This window comes from Cornus florida, unplaced genomic scaffold (assembly GCF_030987335.1).
Source record: "Cornus florida cultivar Cherokee Brave unplaced genomic scaffold, ASM3098733v1 CherokeeBrave_3.0.0_Hap2_Chr03, whole genome shotgun sequence".
NCBI classification, from domain to species: Eukaryota; Viridiplantae; Streptophyta; class Magnoliopsida; order Cornales; family Cornaceae; genus Cornus; species Cornus florida.
Genome location: NW_026775573.1, coordinates 1,942,190 through 1,959,498, shown reverse-complemented (window position 1 = coordinate 1,959,498; position 17,309 = coordinate 1,942,190). Strand labels below are relative to the sequence as shown.

The 17,309-nt window shown below is 33.9% G+C and overlaps 2 protein-coding genes across 4 annotated transcripts; one reads left to right on the top strand and one right to left on the bottom strand.

Annotated features, from left to right (window-relative positions):
• Positions 1-7,253: 7,253 nt before the first annotated feature.
• Positions 7,254-11,300, bottom strand: LOC132298992 (origin of replication complex subunit 5). 3 transcript variants are annotated; one of them, XM_059795406.1, is made up of 6 exons: positions 11,088-11,300; positions 10,424-10,753; positions 9,900-10,318; positions 9,380-9,805; positions 7,746-8,058; positions 7,254-7,640 (listed from the first exon to the last, which is right to left on the bottom strand). In XM_059795406.1, the coding sequence occupies exons 2-6, from the start codon at positions 10,709-10,711 to the stop codon at positions 7,590-7,592; spliced, it is 1,497 nt and encodes a 498-aa protein (XP_059651389.1). In that variant the 5' UTR covers positions 10,712-10,753; positions 11,088-11,300; the 3' UTR covers positions 7,254-7,589. The 3 variants fall into 3 exon arrangements, with proteins under 3 accessions (XP_059651389.1, XP_059651387.1, XP_059651388.1); XM_059795404.1 differs by having other exon boundaries at positions 9,900-10,753; XM_059795405.1 differs by having other exon boundaries at positions 9,900-10,742.
• Positions 11,301-15,681: 4,381 nt separating this feature from the next.
• LOC132300929 (B3 domain-containing protein At3g25182-like) lies at positions 15,682-16,587 on the top strand. Its single transcript, XM_059798237.1, has one exon. It carries the CDS (start codon positions 15,682-15,684, stop codon positions 16,585-16,587), a length of 906 nt encoding a protein of 301 aa, XP_059654220.1.
• The last annotated feature ends 722 nt before the right edge of the window (positions 16,588-17,309 follow it).

Sequence of the window (17,309 nt, the reverse complement as noted above, 5' to 3'; positions counted from 1 at the left end):
CAGGTAGGGTTTTTGAGAGAGACAAATATCGGACAATGGTATGGTAAGATCATTTTGTCTACCCCTCTTTCGCAATTAATGTTTTTAGTACCTTGGGTTTTTTTGTTAAATCCTATTTTTCTCTTGCTTCCTGCCCTTCTAAACTCTTTCTTTATTTTGTATTAACTTGCAAGAACACCTTCACTATATACAAAAGGTGCAAAAAACACTCCCTATTGTGTTTTTTTTGGGCAAAAATCCTCTATTATTTTTTTGGGTGCAAATTGCCCCCTAATTAGCCATTTTGACCAATTTTTTTTATAAAAAATCCAAAATGCCCTCCTAATGCGGTGACAGCCATCACCGGCGAACACCATTTATGATTTTAATGGATAAAATGGTTTTGATAGCACCTAGACCTGAATCTTGGCTGTTACAACTTGAAATATCTCATGTTATTGGTCTTCCAAATGGAAAAACTCCGAGACAGAATATTAGAATACTCCATGATGGAGGGGAGCATCCTCTGTCCAAGCAACTTATTGCAAAGTTTCAGGGACTCAATACTAGGCAAGGAATCAGAAAAAATATGTCAATGCCATCTTTCTTCAATTTCCTCTGTCCAAGCAACCTATTGCAAATTTAATATGCCCATTTCCCTTGCCACATACTGATTTTACTCACTCAGGTTTGACTCAAATACTGACAAGTGCTTGTTCAAGTTCTACAAGTGACATTCATATGGTTTTCTGGGGATATGGTTTTGTCCCTTCACTTGGAACTCACACTCGATTGAGAGTTTGATTTATAAAAAACTTATCATCTTGTCTTATGTCCTCACTATGTCAATTCTATGTGGTTTTGTTTGTCTACAAGGATTGAATTCTCATGTGTTTGGCTTATTAATGTATTTCTTATTTTTAAGGTCAAATTTTGCTTCCTGCCAGCCTATTTTGTTAACATGCAGCTACAGAATTGGCTGGATAGTATATATACAGACCTCCAAATAAGCAGGGCAAGAAATGAGTTTAACATACAATATTTATTTCATGTCAAAGATATTATATGGATATAAGTAAAAGTTTTCAAGCATATATGAGATTCATATAAAGTCAGAGTTCTGAAGAAATTAAAACAGCAACATAAATATAAGCACACAAACCACCGGTATAGATTACATGTTCCACGTAGCATATGTACATACATACATACATACATATATATATATATATAATGAGAGGTTCCAAGGACTTCATTGTTACAAGAGGATCCGATCCATAGGGGACTCGATAACTTTCCATGGACAGTGAATGCAAGCTGAACAGTAAAAAAGATTACGAAGACATTAGGCACTGAAAACTGCATCAATGTTATTTTTAACACGACCCAAAAGTCAAAATTTTGATGTGGCTTAGGTTGTAGGTATTTGAAGACTCTCTTTCATTTGCCAACACACCTTGAGGTTTCCATAGATCTGGACGATACCGGTTCTTTGATTTTAGGCATTAAACTGATGGACATTGCACGAGATTAATTGTGTCTTTTGTGAGTTCGCTTGAGCTAGCTAGTTAAATCAATACTGCGTCTAATCTTATAAAAGGTTCATTCTTGATAGGTTAATCATTTAAGCTAGAACTGCCAACTGTTAGTGATGTAGGAGAAGATTAGCCCTTTACATATACTTCCCAGAGTAGGAATGGGGCTCTGGTTCATTTACTTCATATCTGATCATACCAGACAAGTGTTTGATTCTTTTAGCAACATTTACATATAGAACTCTTTAAGACAAATGGATTGTCCGTACTAATTAAGACAATACTCTTTCTATGGATGGAACTCTAATTACTCTCTTTATTTATATATATATATATATAAATTGAATCAACGAATTGGAATCCATTAAATCAACAAATTTACAAATAGTAAGATTGTTTACACGCATATGTCATCGGGAATATATCCTATAAATCCACAAAATTACAAAGAGGAAAGTTCTTTGGTGGAATAAATCAAGAATTCTATTCTTCCATAACAAAAGCCATGTTTAAGTCAGGTATTGATCTTTTGCTGCTGCTAGCACCACCATCTTCTGTGTGTAAGCCATGTCTCGTGCTGGTGCCTGCACTAGCCACCTCTGCCGGAGGAGGAGGAGGAAGAGGAGGATCGGCCACTTTAACGAGAGCGAAGCAAAGATCAGAACCAACTCGGAATGACCAAACTTGGACAACCATATCTTCACAAAACTTGTTCTTATCAACAATTTGTATCCAAGGGGTTGCCAATACATACATTGAGCTACCTTTGCTAGTTCTCTTGGGCATGTCCCACATCCTCAACCCTATCATAAATTGCTCAAGTTCTGGATCAATCAGCAGACATTGTATTACGGTACACTTGCCATCGTATCGCGTCTCCAAGAAGGCCGCCTCATCTTCTCTTAGAAACTCCTTCTTCATGATTTTATTGATCGGCATCGACAAACGATTGTGACTGAGGCTACAATCGGTTGCAAACAAGGCCTTCTGTATGACCAGAAGTATCTCGGTACCATGCAACTCATTAGTGATGAAATCCTTCATTCTCGATGGCATGTTCGGTGGTGGTTCCGGACCGTGCCATTTCTTCTTCTTGTTTTCCTTCTTCTTCTTCTTCTTCTCCTTCTTTTCCTTCTGATTAGTATTCTTCTTTTTGATAGTCTTGGACTTTTGATTTGTTGCCAATCTTGGATCAATATCAATAATGTGATCGGGATGGACATAGGGATTATCAATCATGGGCTTCTTGAAAGCTTTTTCTTTCAACAACCTTTGTTGACGTTGCGAAGAAGAACAAGATTGTTGAAGCATTATGACTGCTTTTTCTGTGTCATATTTCCGACTTGCAGCTTTTGTAACTTCTAACAAGTAATCCCAATCACTCCAATTCTTCTTGGGCTTACTATTAGCCACATCTTGGAGACTTATATTGCTCAAGTAATTCTCTCTCTCCATTAATATCTGTTATGTGCCGCCAGGTAGGGATCGATAATATTGCTAAGGGTGTTTATTTACGTGCCGCCAGATAGGTATAGATAATATTGCTAAGGGTAGTGTTAAGGTTCTCGCTATATTTATAGAAAAGGAGATAGAAGGGGAAAGGGTTTGCTTGCGTCTTAATCCGGTCTTTCTAAGGAATTATAGGAGTGATGAAGATTTCCATATATGATTAGAATTTGAAAGACATAATTTCCAAATATTTCTGTATACGTTGCCACCGCCACCGCCACCGCCAACGCCAACACCTCGTCTCTCTTAACACAACGTACCCAATTACGCCAATACAAATTCTCACCAGTTACAAACCCAAACCCTTGCCGCAAGACCAAATTAGTCCCATATGGATTTCAACTCTGATTTCTAGTACGCACTGTTGAAGTTATCTTGTGGAGAAAGATTATTATTTACTTGTCCAACAAGGATTCAGGAAAGGGGTTTAGTAGTAGACATTAGCCTAATTTACCTTCACAATTAATTTTGGGTTTCGCATAGTTGCATATATAGGATCTATTATAGGAAAAGAAAGATTATAGACTAACTTATGTAACAAAAATATATTTTTTGGATTTCAACTCTGATTTCTAGTACTGTTGAGGAGTTGAATTTTAAAAATTTACGTGAATATAAAAAATGTAGGCAAAAATCGTCTTTTTTTTTTTGTTATTAAAAGTTTATTAAAACATGTAGTTAAGAATATACTATTAGAGACTCAAAAAAACGAAAAAAAAAAAAAAAAAAAAAAAAAAAGCTTGATTAGTATACGTTTTATTGTGACTTATTTTAGTTAGATTAATGCACACAATATATAAATACAGAGAGAATTTCATGCTTTTATAGTTGTAGTTATAGTTGGTTTCCATCTCACATTAGTAATTGATATTATCATTTATTTTTTATTTTTTTATTTTATGTTGTATCACTTTTTATGTTTGGCTTTATTTAATACTTGACTTTGAAGAGCGAATTGAATTTATTTTTCCATTATTAAATCGTTTATGAATTTTTCTAAAAGCTTGATTGGAGTATATGTTTATGTAATGCTTCTTTATTGGTAGGAAAAGAGAAGAAAGTAAATGAATTAAAGGGTTAGAATAAGGAAAATGATAGACATCACCAATTGTTTTTCATAATTTTATTGACTTGACATAATTAACTTTTCTTCTGTGAGAGAGAGAAACTATTATTCAAACTTACTTTTGAGAATGAATTTCCTTTTTTTTTGAATCATTCTTAGATTTCCTTTTGGAAGTTGTAACAATTTTAGAATTTTGGTTAAAAACCGTCTGTGTGGTGCATGTCTATATATATATATATGTATGTATACATTTATATATTAAAGCTACGTATAATTGACCGTTGAGAGAATTAAAAGATATGTAAATAATTCTTATGTATTAGTATGAAACTATAACTCTAAAATTTAGGATTATGCCTGTATCTTTTCTACGTAGTTAGGACTTGGGATTATAGATTATTGCTTAAAAAAAATTAGTTGATACCTGCACCAACTCACACTGGGTAATTGTTTATGAGATAGTAGGAGATTTGGAATTTGGAGAGGAGCCAAACCTTTTACGTGGTCTAGGCCATTTTTGAGAAAGAATGTTGACAAAGTTATTCTGTTCCTAAAAATTATTAAATGGTCTGAGTTAATCATACAATTTTACTCCATTTTTATTTATTTATTTATTATGTAGCAGCTTGTGATTAGTCACGATCGAATCATGTGTGATTTATCGATTAATTACCGTTTGACATCAAAACAAAAAATTGAATAAAATTTACACATTTTTTCAGTAATAATTGACCCAAGACCAATGGTCCAGAACCATGTAAGTTGACGGGTTAAAAATCAGAAACAACCTCTCGGACAATATGTCACATCTACTGCAAGGGTAAAAAAAAAAAAACAATATAAAGAAGGTGCAGCCTGTAAACATATCTCAAAATATAACACAACAAATATTTTGTTAGCAAACTGACAAACATGGGCATACAATCTCTGTTAAAACTTGCTTTTAAAATTTTGTCGCCCTAGGGGTATTTTGTTGTAGTGTGGATAAGGAAATAATAATCTTCTCCACAAGATAACTTCAACAGTACTAGAAATCACAGTTGAAATTGGAAAAATATATTTTTATATAAGGAGATTCATAGTTTTATTTATTTATTTATTTTTGGATCAGTTTACTAAATTAACCCCCAAGGAAACTTCCATATAGGGAGAAAACCCAAACCACTTAAAATTATACACCTATATGGAAATCTTCATCATCCCTTTAATTCCTTATAAGAATAGACTTGAGATGCAAGCAAACCCTTGCCCCTTCTCTCTCTCTCTCTATAAATATAGAGAGAATCTGAACAGCCTTCGCACCCAAAATATTTGGCCTGCCCCTTTGCTGCTTTTCAACGACGTCAGATTTCCATCTCTAACAACTGCAACAATCGAAGCAGAGGAAAATCAGTAAGGAAGCACACCGCTATTATACCCATTCCGACTATAGATAGCTATTATATCTTTCCGCACCAATAGAATTGTTTTGGCGGCACATAAATTAATGGAGAAGAAGAAGTTCTTGAGCGATATGAGTCTTGAAGATGTGGCTGATAGTAAGCCAAAAAAGAGTTGGAGTGATTGGGATTACTTGTTAGAAGTTACAAAAGCTGCGAGTCGAAAATATGACAGGGAAAAAGCAGTCATGATGCTTCAACAATCTTGTTCTTCTTCGCAACGTCAACATAGATTATTGAAAGAAAAAGCTCTCAAGAAGCCCATTATTGATAATCCCTATGTCCATTCCGATCACATTATTGACATTGATCCAAGATTGGCAACAAATCAAAAGTCCAAGACCATCAAAAAGAAGAACAATAATCAGAAGATGGAGGAGAAGGAGAAAAAGGAAAAGAAGAAGGAGAAGAAGGAAAAGGAGGAAAAGAAGAAGAAAAAATGGCATGGTCCGGAACCACCACCGAACATGCCATTGGGAATGAAGAATTTCATCACTAATGAGTTGCATGGTACCGAGATACATCTGGTCATACAGAAGGCCTTGTTTACAACCGATTGTAGCCACACTCACAATCGTTTGTCGATGCCGATCAATAATATCAGGAATAAGGTGTTTCTGAGAGAAGATGAGGCGGCCTTCTTGAAGACGCGAGACAATTATGGCTGTACCGTAATACAGTGTTTGCTGATTGATCCAGAACTTGATGAATTTATGATAGGGTTGAGGATGTGGGACATGCACAAAGGTAGCTCAATGTATGTATTGGCAACCCCTTGGATACAAATTGTTAATAAGAACAAGTTTTGTGAAGATGTGGTTGTCCAAGTTTGGTCATTCCGAGTTGACTCTGAGCTTTGCTTTGCTCTCGTTAAAGTGGCCGATCTTCCTCCTCCTACTCCTCCTCCGACAGAGGAGAATGGCGCAAGCAGCAGCACCACCACCATACATGGCTTACACATGGAAGATGGTGCAAGCAGTAGCAGAAGTCCTGACTTAAACATGATTTAATCAAATAATTTTGTTACTCCGTACTTTCTAATTTTGTTGATTTACTAGGAATCCTCTATGTGCTCAAGAAGGCTACAGAGAGGATTCTTTGATGATTATCTATGTGCTCGCTCCTATGATGATTACAATCAGTAGCCACACACAGGAGATGTAATAGGTTTGAACAACAACATTTTTTATAGGCTTTTGCTTTGATTTAATTGTTGAAATATTTGTTAAGGATGAACAAATAAATCCGTAGATATATCTTTGTGGAAAAAGGACTTAAAAGCTTAAAAATTACAGTGGTACGTATATATCCATCCTGTAGTCGTTTAAATTTTAAATATTGTGATCTTAAGTTGACGGATTAGAAACCAGAAACAACCTCTCAGACGGTATATCGCATCTACCGCAAGGGTCAAAAAAAAACAATATAAAGAAGGTGCAGCCAGTAAACATATCTCAAAAAGTAACACAACAAATATTTTGTTGGCAACCTGACAAACATGGGCATACAATCTCTGCAAGAAACTATATATATATATATATATATATATTTTGATAAGTTCTCTACAAGAAACTATATTACCAATACAAAATAATGTGATATGCTCATCAAAACAAGAAGAAGAAAAAGGTGAGGGGCTCTTGAGTGATGATGCAAGTTCTATAAACGATGTTCCTCCGGTTTCTACCAAAATTTAAGAAATAGTTACGATTGCAGAAAATTCAGTGCATTGAAAGCCACAAATGAAACTATTAACATTTATAAGAACTACTGAATCATAAAGCCCAACTGGTCAATTTGATACATAGAGGGCAGCATGTAAAGTTAACAGCAATACAATTTTCAACATCCAGCAAGTAACTAAATCAGTTTTTCTCTCCCAGCCCTTTGCAAGTTAGTTTGTCCATATGATAGCCGGTCATCATTACTCGTAAACCATATCTACACAAAATCTGACAACCATGCATGATTCAACATGCTAATGACCCTTGTGACTCCCTTCAATTGAACTCTGAGAATCAAGTAGAAGAAATCGAGACAGAGTAGCTTCCACGCGTCATATTATCTTCTATACAAGTACTTTGACAGAGGAAACTTTAAGCTCCTTGCTACCTATCAACCATTCCAAACACCATAAGACCATACATTAAATGAAGCTTGATTTTATTTTAGTCAGAGATATATGAGAAATTAACTATCAAAGTTTTAAATTATTACCTTTAAAGCCATATCTTCACATACTGTAGATCGGTACCGAGTCGAACCCTCCAGTGGACACCTTCCTCCTTTGGTGATAAAATTAGCATTACATAGACTTGATAGTTGCAGGAGAACATCAGACATAAGGCCAAAATCCTCATCTTCAACTCCTAACCCCTCGTTTCCTTGCTCTTCGTCTAGTGAGTATTCTGCCACAGAGGTGATACACTGATATATGGCTAATAACCGCTCCAGTGGGAAAGTTCCAGGTCCTTTCATGAGCAATTCTTGTTCCACAGTTTCTTTCTGCTCCATCGATTTTTCAGAGCTCCTAAGCATCAATCAGGTGGAGAAAATGAACTTGCATTTTACAGTGGTTAATGATAAGTGAATAGTATATGATAAAAGGTAAAGCAATATTGAAAAATCCATGGTAGTTCATCGGTAAAGTGATGATAAGGCATATAAGAGGGGGGTGGGATCAAGGACTCAATTCTCATTACTAACTCAACTCAACAAAGTCTTTATACAACAATTAGAAGCATTCGATATCTAATCAATACTGAAGTAATATGTTGGCAGTTGGAGATACCTAGTCAATGGTGCACTAACATTCAGTGGCGGAACAAAAGGGGGCTGCCAGGGTCAAGACACTTCTTTTAGTATGCATTTTTCTTTGGAATGTATGGGCATACACTACATAACAAGTTAGAATTTGCATTTTCTATCAGAGTCCACCCCCACCTCAAAGGATGGTTATATGCAATGATATATTGTAACAACAGTTTGTCACGATTGAAATATGAAGCAAGATTCTCAATCACATAATGAAGTGGGTTGTGTTTGAGTTAAAGGAATAGTGAGGTAGGTCATGAAAGCCTAACCTTGGTGATACGTGTATTCAATAAGAATGTCCCAGTATTTCTTATTAAGAATTACTGACTTCCATATTTGCTAGTTAAGATATGTATGTTTATAACGTCTTCAAAGGAAATATGGGATAAATAGAAAGGAAAAATACAAATTTAGTTACTTTTCTGAGTTTTAACAATCATTGAAAAAATTGACTAGATAAGCTTTTCCATACTCTTCAAGGCTAAATCAAATAATTCTCTCATTTTGATAGATGGCATGGTTATTATCTTGGTTAAAATAAATGCACAGGTTCATTTTTTGGTTGAAGTATATGTTCTTTTGTCCACCTTTGTTTATAATGAATGGACTTCAGCCCCCATCCATGGATAGCTACGCCCATGCCAATATTATAAATATTCGAGCTATATTAGACAGGTGAAGCAATACTGAAATATTAGAGAGGCAAAGCAATATTTTGAAAGTTGAAGCAGTAGTAAGTACTACAACATAACACGGTTTTAAGTAATCATCACAGGGGACATGTCAAGTAGTTGTCCGATGTTATGTAAAGAATTTCAACAAAAATGCAGCTGTAAATGAGATTAAAAGCTCTTCAAACCATCCAATTACAGGAGTCAGCTAGAGGATTAATTGTCTTGAGAAGTAAAGCATATAATAACATTCTATTATTTATATATTTGTTGAAAGGAATCAAGCAGCAATACTTAAAATCTCTTCCGAGCTAAAATTAATAACACAGGTTAAATATCAATTTGTCAAAGACTCAAAGAACTTACTTCCTTTTTCGCTTCCGATTATCAGAACCCCCAGTTGAATCAAACAACGATGCATCAAGGGTAGCTGGGTTTCTTGAAGCAAGAAATGCCGATAAAAGAAGATACTTTGCAGAAGTCGACATATGGAAATCTAAATCATCAAAGGCTTCAAAATGCCCCAAATTCTTTGTACTGGCCTTTGGCCTTGCTTTCTCCTTGTTGGCTGCAGCAGCTTCAGGGTAAGGCTGAGATGAAACCCCAAATATCTCCTTCAGTGTGTTCACAATATGCGGCTGAAGATGACTATACAATCGTCTCTTCATTTCTTCATTGGGAATAACTCCCAAATCACATAAAGGTTCACAATATTTTTTAAACAATGATGAAAAGGCAGTAGATAGTTCATCAACTCGCCTTGTAATTCGACAAAAAGGCCTTAGTACCACACTGTTTAGCAACAAAACAAAAAATATATTCATTGCTTGAACAATATAAAAGAAAAATGAACCAAAAGAATTGCCAAAAAACAAATTATTCTTACTCAAGGAAAGAAGAATACAGCTTCGGGTTTGCTTGGTTTCTCACAAAGATTTGACGAAGATCATCTTCTGTGTAATCAGGAAAATGAACAGGGACAGGCTCTATATAACCTGTATCTGAGTGATATGTATCGAAGGAGGTGTTACTTATAAAAATCAGACCAACCTCAGGCATCTTCAGAATATCATAGAGTTTGAACAGAAAAGGCAATATATTAGAACTCTTATCCCACTCCCGAACAAGCTCCAAATTATCAAAGATCAAGTAAACCATCCTTCCACCGGCTTGTGAATGTTTCACTGCCTTCTTTGAATTCCCCAGATTATTTATTACATTGGCCAAAGCTTCTTGCAAAAGATTGACAAAATCAGATGGCTTTTCGCAACGTTTCGCACTCAAATAACCATTACCCACATTTTTCTGATGAAGATTGAGCTGATTCAAGATGGATTCGAACAATATTCGAGGATTGTAACAAGTAAGACAACTCGAATACACGAAAGGGCGGTGTAGGTGTTTTAATACCTGAAGAACTGCACTTGTTTTTCCAGTTGAAGGACCTCCATAAACAAATAGAGGAAGCATTGCAGAATTCAAGGGACCCAGAAGGCGTATGAGTTCAAGAATTTGAATACGCCTACAGGGAAAGCTAGATACCAAATCGTCGAAGCTTATGCGTTCATCTCCAAATATGAGATCCTTATTTGTCAGAGATTGGGAATTGCGAGATTCAGCCACATTCTTCAAATTGGGGGTGGATGAGGACGACCTTGTAGTTCTTCTGGTAGATTTTGGACTTTCCTCTGTATCCATTTCTTCAAAGGATGCAGAAAATGCATAAATTCTAGCAAAACCCTAATTAGGCACAGAGGTTAGGGTGAAGATGGATGCAGACCAATAATTTTGAATAAAAACCATCATATAATCTGTATTTAGCCTCTGTTAATACTTCTCCAAACTTTCTTCATTACATTTCTTGTATATTTAAAAAAAACTTTTCGTGATCTCTAGTAACCAGACAATAGCAAATTTTTTTTTTTTTTTTTTAATCATCAAATTAAAAAAAATCAATAAAAGCTTTTGATATTTCTCTAAACTAGGAAAAACCGCAAGAATGTTCAATGAATATAAAACAGGGAATCATACATAGCAAACGAAAAAACAGAGAGAAGAGGGTTTTGGTCAGTACCTGTGTTGCACAAGTTCCTCCCTTTCTCTCTCTGAATGAATATATTTTTGTCTCTCTTAAACTTGAGACGGGGACGAATCGGTTATCGGTGAACAGAATTGTTTACGATTATCCGTCTGTCTTCCTTCTCCTTCGATAGCCAGAGACGGAGACAGCTGAAGGCTGAAGCTACTAAGGTAGGACGTGGACTCTCAGAAACTGAATGGGCGTAAAACTTCTCATTTATTGGGCCTGGAAGACCAACTCTTAAAGGCCCACTCTGGCTTGAACCTTCTCAGATGGCTGCTGGTAGGGGTGCACAAAAATTCGGTCAAACCGAAAATTCAAACCGGACCAAATCGGACCGGATAAATTGGTTTGGCTCGGTTACGGTTCTAAATTTGTGAAACCGTAAAGATATGATTTGAGACAAGGGAGGAACTAGTAATGGACTAACCTGGGCTATAGCCCAGGTCCAATTTAAAAAAAAAAAAATTAGTGCTATTATTCTTATAATTCTATGTACTACTCTTCATCTTCCTATCAGCCCAGCCCAACCCAATTCATAATATTTCTATAAATAAAAAGAGTTATAAAATTTACAAAGCTCAAACCTTAAATATGAGCAAACGAACCATAGATATGCCCAATCACAAAAGTAAACCATAATAAAATATAATAGGGCCCAGCCCACTAAATCAAACACATTATTAGTTTATAGAAGAAGACCTAAACTCTCCGTGTGTAAGGCACTAAGGCATAGGTGGATGGATATTATGGATTATTATTGTTAATCCAGTGAAATACTGAATTTTATTAAATTGGATAATTTACTATATAATAGATTAATAACTAGTCAAGAGTGGAGCACACTTGTCTTACTTTCTAATATGAATTTATTGATAAGAAACATATATATCTTGCATTCTTGTAATTATTTGTTTTAATATTTGTATGAAACAAATTTCAATGGATTCTTGATTGTGAAAATACATTAGAGTTTGAAAGTGTAAATGTGTTAGAAGGTTGTAAATTATTAGGTTTAATTGAATAACTGATGCATGATAATTATGTATTTAGAGCATGGATGACACATTAAGCAATCATGGATTTAATTATTTTTAGCCCTCCCGACTTTGCAATCCTGGCTTCGCCCCTGATTTGAGATCATTTAGAACCAAACCGAACTAAATCGAACCAAACCATTATGTTAACTCACACGCGCGCGCGCGCGTAGTATATGTTAAATTATACCGTATATATAATATAATATAATCCTCCAATCCAAATTACTTAGAAGTTTGTACCAATTATTAATCCTATGTCTTAACAATTTATTAGATTTTTATTTTATTTTATAGCGACTAAATTTTGAATTGTGACTGTATGATTGTTGTTGAATGAGTAATTCTAAATGTATTAGGTTATTAACTTTTCTAAATTTATTAATTTCAGTTCTAGATATAGAAGAGTGAATTAAAAGTTCTTAACATATTAATAGTTCTGAATGTATTGGTAACTTGGTTTATTGTTGTGCATATGAATTTTCAAATATGAATAGTTCTGTAACAAGAAAGAAAGAAAAAAAGAAATCGTAAAACCAAACCGAACCGAACCAAACCGGTTTTTCACGATTTTGTTTGGTTTGGTTCCTTTTGTCAAATGGTTTGATTTGGTTTAAAATTTTATAAATACATTAGAATTGGTTTAGTTCCAAAAAATTTTAAATCGGTCCAAACTGAATCATTTGCAACCCTGGCTACTTGAAGCCATCCATGCTATAATAATTTGTGCTCTTACTTACCTTCGGAAAAAAAAAGAAAAAGGAAAACCATATTCTTAGCATTTAGATAAATAAAAAATATATATCGATCATTAATGTATTAAAAATACCCTAAAAAATAATAGCGCAAAACATTAATATTCTATTCCTTTGGTAAGGGATGGTATTGGAGAAAAAATATTCTAAGATTATATTACAAATGATAAACACGATGTATTTCTCTATCCATGTCATTCTCATAAAAAATATTTAAATAAAAAATATTTAAGATTGTATTACAAATGGTAAATACATTGTCGTAGTTCTCCACCCATATCACTCTCTCCTCTTTTTTAGGTTAGTTTCTCTCTCAATATTTTTGTTTCCAAAATAATAAAAGATTATTTCTCTATCCATGTCACTCGCTCATCTTTTTTAGGTTAGTTTCTCTCTTAATATTTTATTTCCAAAATTATAAAGATGGTAATCTATTAAAATAGTCTTCCTCTACACGTGCATCAGACAAATCTTCATGGCTAATTTTGTTTATAGGCGCCTTTAATTTTTTAAGTAATCATCCATAATCCTAAGTCCCAATTATGTAGAAAAGATACAAACATAATCCTAAATTTTAGACTTATAATTTCATAACAACACATAAGAATTATTTACATATTTTTCAATTCTCTACATGATTAATTATACATAGTTTCAAGATATATATATATATATATAGACACCACACAAATTGTGTTTAACCAAAATCTGCAAGTATTCAGTGTGAGTCTACTCATTCTAGAATTGTTACTGCCGACAACTTTCAAAAGGCAACTTCTAAAAGCAAGTCTAAGAACCATTCAAAAAAAAGAAATTCGCTCTCAAAATGAAATTTGAGTAAGGGTTTCTCTCTCTCACTCTCTCTCTCTCTCACAGAAGAAAAGTTAATTATGTCAATTATGAAAAACAAAAGGTGATGTCTAAAATTTTCCTTATTCTAACCCTTCAATTCATTCATTTTCTTCCCTTTTCCTTCCAATAAATAAGCATTACATAAACATATACTAATCAAGCTTCTAGAAAATTTCATAAACGATTTACTAATGGAAAAATAAATTCAATCCGCTCTTCAAAGTCAAGTATTAAATAAAGTCAAACATAAAAAGTGATACAACATAAAAATAAAAAATAAAAAATAAAATGATAATATCCATTCACAGTCGCAGTCAGTTAGAATTGGTTAGTTTTAAATATATTAACTACTTTGAGTTTTTTGAGTTTCTATTTTTATGGGACTCTACTAATATTATTTTTTAGACAAAAATATCCTTTTAAATTATCTAATATTTCTTCCTTTCTTCTTCTCTTATGTAAATGTATTCTGAAAAAAAATATATATATATAGATAGGATAATTCATTCACAAGAGATGGATGAAAAAAAAAAAAAATCAATTATATATTTCTTCCTTTTTTGTTTTTTCCTATATATATATGTGTGTTTCTTTTTGTTTTTATTTTTTTTATTTTTAATGTATAAATGGATTTTAAGAAAAAAAATGAAATAAAAGAAAAGGAAATAATTCATTCACCAAAAAAGAAATATATACGTATATAAAACTAATTTTGTATATATCTTTTTTAAATCTCATAATTTATCTTGTTCTTTTTTCGGATTTTTTTCTTTTTTTTTTCTTAGAATCCATTTCTTGTGAATGGATTATCCTATTTAACTTTTTTTTTTTTTTCCTTTTTCAGCATCCATTCACATCACATTAGTTATTATTATTATTATATATATACATACATATGTACACATCTCTATATGAATCGATTAAAAAAGGAGATGAGAAGAAAGGCATTTAAAAGGGTATTTTTGTCTAAAAGGTAATGTTAGTAGAGTTTATAAAAATAGAAACTCAAAATAATTAATGTATTTAAAACTAACCAATCTTTAACTGCCACTGGACAGTCGCTTGCGTGACTGTAATTAGCACTCCTCAACCAACTATAACTACAACTATAAGAGCATGAAATTGTATTTATATATGTGTGCATTAATCTAACTAAAATAAGACAATAAAACGTATACTAATCAAGCTTTTTTCTTTTTTAGTCTCTAATGGTATATTCTTAACTACATGTTTTAATTATAAACTTTTAATAATAGAAAAAGACAACTTTTGCATACATTTTTTATATTCACGTAAAATTTTAAAATTCTACTCCTCAACAGTACTAGAAATCAGAGTTGAAATCCAAAAAATATATTTTGTTTACATTTGTCCAAATTTTATTAGACAAGTATAGCCCAAAAGAAGCAAAGATAGAACCCATATATGCAACTATGCGAAAGCCAAAATTGTGAATGTAAATTACGCTAATGTCTACCTAAACCCCTCTCCTGATCAAATCACAATTGAAATCCGAAAAATATATTTTTAAACCAATAATTTTATTTTTATTTATTTATTTATTTTTGAATCAGTTTAGCAAATTAACCACTTGACACTCAGGAAATTTCAGAGAAAACCCAAACCACTTAAGATACCAAAATAGTGCCTTTAATTAAAATTCTACTCCTATATGGAAACTTTCATCAACCCTTTAATTCCTTAGAAGGATAGACTTGCGACGCAAGCAAACTCTTGCCCCTTCTATCTCCCTCTCTATAAATATAGAGAGAACCTCAACATCCTTCGCTCTCAAAATCTTTGGCCCGCCCATTGCTGCTTGTCAACGACGTCAGATTTCCATATCTAACAACTGCAACAATCGAAACAGTGAGTAAGACTACTAATATTCCGTCGGCAAACCATAGCCCAACCTTCTCTCTCTAAATAAACCTGAAACCCTTAATGGAGGAGAAGAAGTTCTTGAGCGATATGAGTCTTAAAGATGTGGCTGATAGTAAGCCAAATAAGAGTTGGAGTGATTGGGATTATTTGTTAGAAGTCACTAAAGCTGCGAGTCGGAAATATGACAGAGAAAAAGCAGCCATGATGCTTCAACGATCTTGTTCTTCTTCGCAACGTCAACAAAGATTGTTGAAAGAAAAACCTCTCAAGAAGCCCATGATTGATAATCCCTATGTCCATCCCGATCACATTATTGACACTGATCCAAGATTGGCAACAAATCAAAAATCCAAGACCATCAAAAAGAAGAATGCTAATAAGAAGGATAAGAAGGAAAAGAAGGAGGAGAAGAAGAAGGAAAAGCAAAAGAAAAAATGGCATGGTCCGGAACCACCACCGAACATGCCATTGGGAATGAAGAATTTCATCACTAATGAGTTGCATGGTACCGAGATAATTCTGGTCATACAGAAGGCCTTGTTTGCAACCGATTGTAGCCTCAGTCACAATCGTTTGTCGATGCCGATCAATAAAATTAGGAAGAAGGAGTTTCTGAGAGGAGATGAGGCAGCCTTCTTGGAGACGCGAGACAAATATGACCACTGTACCGTAATACAGTGTTTGTTGATTGATCCAGAACTTGAGCAATTTATGATAGGGTTGAGGATGTGGGACATGCCCAAGAGAACTAGCAAAGGTAGCTCAATGTATGTATTGGCAACCCCTTGGATACAAATTGTTGATAAGAACAAGTTTTGTGAAGATGTGGTTGTCCAAGTTTGGTCATTCCGAGTTGGTTTTGATCTTTGCTTCGCTCTCGTTAAAGTGGCCGATCCTCCACTTCCTCCTCCTCCTCCACCGGCAGAGGAGAATGGTGCAAGCAGTAGCAGAAGACCTGGCTTTTGATACGCAAGAATAATTGAGTTCTTGATTTCTCAGTACTTTCTAATTTTGTTGATTTACTAGGAATCCTGAATTCCTGGTGACGTGTATATGTAAAAAATCTTGCCACAAGTTATTTTACCTGATATTTCTAATTTGTTGACTTAACAGAAGTACAGTTTGTTGATTTAATATGACTTTTACATAGAGGGAGTAATTAGAGTTCCACGGAACCCAAAATTCTTGGGTGTTCCGAGTATCCAACCTTTTTTGTTTTTTGTTTTTGTTTTTAGCAGTAGTAGTTAATACACTGATTTAATCAAGTTGTTTGGGAATGTTATTTTAGAATAGTAAAGTGATTTTTTCAATGATTCTTAAAAGACAAAAAGAATACTTCCTAACTAGTTCGGATTTAATCAAGTAGTTTTGGGAATGTCATAAAAATTAGCATATCCATATTCTAAGACATCTCAAATTAGAAAGAGGATAAGAACTCTAAGGATGGAGGGAGTAACAAAAATTTTAGGCCGGAGGGACTACAATCAATCTGTACATGTAACAGTTCCATAAAAGAAGACCTCTTTGTCTTAACTCGTAAGGGTTCTATATATATATAAATATATATAATTTGAACACACTTAGATTGATCCCAATTGCATGGTCTAAGCAAAAAAACACTGCCATATTTTCCAATTGCATGGTACCTAAGAACTGCTCAGCCACCATAACTACATGTTGGAAGTAAT